The sequence below is a fragment of the Otolemur garnettii genome, unplaced genomic scaffold, assembly GCF_000181295.1.
Source record: "Otolemur garnettii isolate 467f Iridium unplaced genomic scaffold, OtoGar3 scaffold00025, whole genome shotgun sequence".
Lineage (NCBI taxonomy): Eukaryota > Metazoa > Chordata > Mammalia > Primates > Galagidae > Otolemur > Otolemur garnettii.
In genome coordinates, this window is record NW_003852420.1 from 5,993,200 (window position 1) to 5,999,412 (window position 6,213).

The following is a 6,213-nucleotide window of genomic DNA, read 5'->3' on the forward strand; positions in this document are numbered from 1 at the left end:
AAAAAAAAAAAAGGAGTAAGAAAAAGAATATACTCACTGTGCTTTAAACTGCTTTTGAAAATAATTTAATTAATTATCTTTTAAAATTTTCGGGGCATACCTAAGATCCTCCCACAGCACACCAGTGCGCACTGGTTGAAAATAACTGGTCTAGAGTATCCAGAGTATAGAAAATTCTATCCCCAGCGGGGGCCCTACCATTTTGATCAGTGTGGGCAATTTAAGAGAAGCATCAGAATGTGTTAGACAATATTAAAAGGGCACATCCTTTTCCAAATATGATTTCTATTGTAATGTATATTTTTATTATAGGGAAGACAGCCAGTGATTAAAATAAAAATGATCACATTAGAATTGAAAGAAAATTAAAAAAAGAAATTTTAGGTGAAATTCGGAATTTTGAAAAATAGGAGAGTATTAATTCTTATTTCGTTTCTACCATGCCACTCTATGAGATATTCTTTCCTGGCATGTCCAGATAATCAGAATACTTAGGATTTAAAATTCAGGCATACCATTACACAAACATCACGGAGTTTGTGATGAGTACAGTGGCATCGTTCTCCGCACAATTAGATCTTATCATATTTAGAAGGTTCTAATACTACATGATGGAGGCAGAAAACAGAGTAATCACGGTTGGCAGAAATTTTAAATTGTCATAGTTCAGTATCCAGAAAAATATTCTTAGTAAGTAGTATCAAATGAGTAAATTACCAAACAGATAAAACTAAATGAAGAGCTGGAATGCTTTTTTTAAGATATAATTTTAGAATTATTGGGGGAAAACCAAGATGAAAACAATACAGGTAACTCAGAAAAAATTCTGTCTTACTGTAACCTACATGATAATATAAAAGTTGCGGGGGGAGAGAAAGGTTTTAGCAACAAATTTTAAAGCACAGAGCAGATTATTACATCAAAAAAGCCTCCTTTAGCAGCAAAGTGAGCAGCGTTATGTCTGTCATTGTCAAATGCATTCACTTCACCTCCTCTCTCCAATATGCCTCGGACCAGTTCCAACACTCCTTCTCTTGCCGCTTCCATTAACACCGTGCGGCCTGTGGACTGGATGTGAAAGAGATCAGATGCTATTTATACCTGCATATTAAGTAACACGCTCAGTATAATGTACAATGAACCCGTCTGACCTTAACTTTACCCTTACACATTTATTTCTCTACATTTTTCTTTCTTTCCTATAACAAAAAGGAGCAATTAAACGAGTACAGTGGGTCCATTTCCAAAATGTTGACTTCTCCAGTCAGAGCCAAGGTCATACCACATACACCATGACAATACCAAGCTTTAAAAAGAAATGCATTTCTTGCGAAGAAAGCAGAGCAAAAATGGAGAGAAAGGGGAAAAATACAAAAACATTATATAGTTAGGTAACAGGTGGTTTCTACTGAGAAGAAAGTATATTTGATGAGTCTGGAAAACAGAATTATAAGAAAAGAAAAAACTCAATAAAATCAAACAAATATGGAGAGAGCACAAAATGTATCAGAGAAATAGCAGAACTATCTATAAAAGATAAACTTTTTTAGGCAACACTAATCCCTTTCCGACTATTTCCTATAATAATACTTTGATATTAGCCTTTGATATATAATAAACGCCAATTTTCCAGACATAGTTAGGAAATAGACTACACATTCATGGCAGTAGAAAGATAGCAAAAGTATGCCGTCTTCAAGCATTTTGAGTCAAAATGAACATTCCGTAAGCTAACAGGATAACATTACCGGATTTAAATGCAAAAGTGATACTAACACTACTTTATAATTGAAAAGAGAAATTATTATGATCACAGGAATAGTCATACTGAGTAGATAGCATTGGGATTGGCTCCTTTTTCCAAGAATGTCAGGCAGACATCTTTAACATCATGTGCGGTTTCACAAGCTGTAAGGAATACTGGTTTTCCATCAAAGGTACAATTGTTGACATCTGCACCATATTCAAGGGCAATCAGAGCACAGCGATAGTGCCGCTTCGTAGGTAAAATGCAGTAAAACAAAATACCTGCAGAAAAACAGAATCCCCGAAGAGTACTTAATTAACAGTCCATATATTTTTTAATCTAATAGGAAGGAAAAAATATTATTTAAACATCCGTATTTATAGCCAAAGATGGCAGAGCAAATGCTTTTCTGCCTTGGTTCCTCCTAGACACCAATTAAAACACTAAAACAGGAAACAAAAACTAAACAAAACAACAACAACAACTCAGTTTTTGATAGAATTGGAAAAGTCACAACCAAATGTGATAGGACCTGGTTTGGGGAGCAGCTAGCGTGCTGCTCTGTGTGTCTTTGTTGACCTTCAGTATTTGGCATCTAGCAGTCCAGACTCCAAGAGCCCCTTCAGGGGATGTGCAGGGCTACGTGTGCTAAAGGGCTGCTGGTGGGTCTCTGGGTCCCCTCTAAAACTGTAGAGTGGCAAAAGAGATGGCACTGGATGGCAAAGCGTGCAGACAAGTCGTGTCTATAAGAAGCAGGCCGTCAGCATAGCGGCAATGACAGGAAGAACTAGATGGTAAGGGCTTTGCCATGTTGGCAAACCATTTTGTTCCACTGAAGAGAGAAAATGCTAAATCCTCACACCCAGGACCTGTAACATATAGACCCACAACATAATTCATGTCACAATGCACTACACAACAGGGGTATTGTTATATTCATAGGGCAAAGTAAGAAAGTCCTGGATAAACAATAGTCAGACTCCAAACTGAGTTTGTAATGAATTCACTTCACAAAGTGAGTTTATTCAAAGAGGAACTTTACCAAAATGAAACCAGCATGTGACCCATGAAAATGATACTGCAAGAAAAAAAAAAGAAAATTAGATAATGAAAGCTAGGCAAAATAAATAAATACATACATACTAGAAAAACTATACCAATGAAAATCATTAACTGATCCATTTCCATGACAGTAAAGAAATTAAATATAATGTGTTCTAAAACAAAAGTGCAAAATAGGCCAAGACCTAAAACAAGGACAGATGGATGGAGAAGTGAAGAAAAAGATGAAATGGAGCCTGTGGAACTCAGGAGAGAAACGGTAGAGAAAAACAAAACCATTCAAGAAATAAAAGTCACCCGGAAGCACAAAAGGGGGAGCAGATTCTGCCAAAACCATAGTCAGAAGGAAAACTTTAAAAAATTAGAAAAATGTAATTGAAATGATGGAAGAGTCTAAATCAGTGGTTCTCAACCTGTGGGTCATGACCCCTTTGGTTGTCAAACGACCCTTTCACAGGGGTCACCTAAGACCATCCTGCATATCAGATATTTACATTACGATTCATAGCAGTCACAAAATTACAGTTATGAAGTAGCAACAAAACTAATTTTATGATTGGAGGTAACCACAACATGAGGAACTGTATTAAAGGGTTGCGCATTAGGAAGATTGAGAACCACTGAACTCCAAAAGGTCTATAGTAGTAAAGATTTAACATACATGTAACGGGTGTTCAATTAAAAATAGATGAAATGAAACAGAAAAAATATAGAGAGATACAATGGGAAAAAATGTTCTCAAAGTGAAATGCTGAATCTAAAGATGAAAAGAGCACCCTGGGTGTTAGGAAAAGCCGATTAAGAACAATTAATAAGATGAACCTAGGTAAAGCCAGGTAAAGAAATTGTACGGTGAGAATCCAGGCAAAAGTCAACTAATTTATACAGGGGGAAAAGTCAGGCTGCCCTCAAGAGTTTATCACAGCAAAATTCAATGCTAGAAAACAATGAAAGGTTCTCCGCAATGTCACTGGGGAAAGAAAATAAGAAATTTTTGTGTCTTATTTTTAATCAAGCTGTTGTTCAGATATAAAAGTGACAACCATTTGTACAGTTAAGGACACAAGAAATCAAGGCTATAAGCCCAAAGAAATGAGCTAAACTACGATCGACAGAGAATATGTGACTAAATGTACAGACAGATGCTAAATATCTTCAACCATAGATCTAAAGTTGAATCACCTCTGTAACTTTGGATACAGAAAAAACCTTTATAATTCATAATCATGTAATTTCAGAAAAATTTGGAGGGAAAGGGAAGGAAGGGGAGACAATATAGGCATTTGATTTTCTCATCTTACTGCTGCAGATTGATATTTATTAAAGGAAATAAAGGGATAAAGTAAATAACAGGCATATATTATTTAAATGGATGAAGGGAATCAATGAAAGAACTAAGTGATTCTAACTGACTATAAAATTGGGTGGTAGGAGGAAGGCAGAAGAGGTGAGAAGAAGGGTTATTGTCCTAATCTCATCTTTCACACTAAAGAATCAGTGAATATTGTTTAAGGTGCTAACTCAGGAAACCGAGGTTGAAGAGTAGGCGCAACTATCAAGATAACCATTAACAGAATTAAAAAATAGCCCACTAATTTTGGGAAATACTACTAGAAGGAAAATACATATAGGAAAATAAAGCCAAGAAGTCTATGAAATGTAGACAATATTTTGCAATATGTTTTTATATATTAACTATATTATTCCTTCATGGTGTAAAATAAATAGCAGTTCTGAAGCCAAACCTATGGGGCATCTAGATAAATATAAATTGGATTAATTCCACCACCCAAATAAAAATATGTAATTTATATAAAAATCAAACTCTAAATATATTTCATATAAACAGATATACCTAAAACAGGGTAACTCTGAACAGTTGCCCACCCCTGCCCCCCATAAAGGTCAAGGATATAATTGAAAACAGAAGTTGTAGGATGCTTTTTCTGATTCTATTGAGATATTCACATGTTTTTGTTTTGTTTAATGTAGGGAATAACATTTATTGATTTACACATGTTGAACCATCCTTGTATCCCTGGGATGAAACCCTCTTGGTCTTTGTGGATTATCTTTTTTGATGTGCTGTTGAATTCAGTTTGCTAATATTTTATTAAGAATTTTTGCATTTATATTCATAAGGGATTTTGGTCTGTAATTTTCTTTTTTTGTTGTTGTTGTGCCCTTTTCTGGTATCAAGGTGATACTGGCTTCACAGAATTAATTGGGGAGGATTCCCTCCTTCTCAAAATTATGGAGTAATTTCTGTATTATGAGTACTAGGTATTTTTTGTAGGTCAGATAGAATTTGGCTATGACTCTATCTGGTCCAGAGGGATTTTTTCTGCTGTTACGGAGATATTTTATTACTGTTTCAATCCCACTGTCTGTGATTGGCCTGTTGAGGAGTTCTATTTCTTCTTTGTTGAATCTTGATTGTGCATTCCCAGGATCCTATTCAATCTCCTCTACATTCTCTAGTTTATGTGCATAGAGATTTATGTAGTATTCATGCACGATGTTTTGTATTTCTGTGGTATCAGTTGTAATGTCACTGTTTTCATTTCTGATTGAGCTGAATTGTGTCCTTTTTCTTTTGTTCCTGGTTAATCTAGCAAGAGGTCTGCCAATTTTGTTTGTCTTTTCAAAGAGCCAATGTTTTCTTTCATTAATCTTTTGTATTTTTTGTTTTCCACTTCATTTAGTTTTGCCTTGACCTTCATTATTTCTTTCCTTCTTCTGGCTTTGGGTTTGACTGGTTCTTTCTTTTCTAGTTCCTTAACATTAAGTTGCTGATGTGCAATCTTTCTGATATAGGCATTCAGGCTATGGATTTTCTCCTGAGGACTATTTTTGTTGTGTCCCATGGATTTTCATAGGCTTGTGTCCCCTTTGTCATTCAAAGAGTTTTCTTGATCTCCATCTTTACTTCTTTCTTGACCCAATAATTGTTCAGCAGCAGGCTATTTAATTTCCATGACTTTATGTAGGCTTGAGTTGTTCCTCTTGTGATTGTTTTCTAGTTTTATTGTGCTGTGGTCTGATAAGGTTCATATGTGATTTCGATTTCTTTGCATTTGTCAACACCTATTTGTGGCCTAAGGTATGATCCATCAATCCTAAAGAATGTGTATTCTGCAGTTTGGTGGTGGAGTGTCTTATAAATGTCTGTTAAGTCCATTTGGTTAGAGTTTGGTTTAAGTCCATTGTTTCTTTCTTTGTTTTCTGCTTTGATAATTTGTCAGGCTCTGACAGAGAGATGTGGAGGTACTTACAAATTATGATGGTGCTATTTATTTCTCTGATTTAGCTCATTACCTTTGTTGGCTTAAAGTCAATTTTATCTGACATGAGCATGGCTTTCTTTTGATTTCCATTTGCATGGAATATGTTTTTTTTTTTTT

General features: G+C 35.2%; 1 protein-coding gene across 1 annotated transcript in view; it reads right to left on the bottom strand.

The window, feature by feature from the left end:
* Positions 1–6,213, bottom strand: part of ANKEF1 (ankyrin repeat and EF-hand domain containing 1) — a 20,511-nt gene that overhangs the window by 9,862 nt on the left and 4,436 nt on the right. Inside the window, exons 2-3 of the mRNA XM_012804064.1 lie at positions 1,829–2,028; positions 919–1,068 (exon numbers count right to left, since the gene is read on the bottom strand). Of these exons, the coding sequence (XP_012659518.1) occupies positions 919–1,068; positions 1,829–2,028 (350 nt within the window). The remainder of the gene's footprint in view (positions 1–918; positions 1,069–1,828; positions 2,029–6,213) is intronic.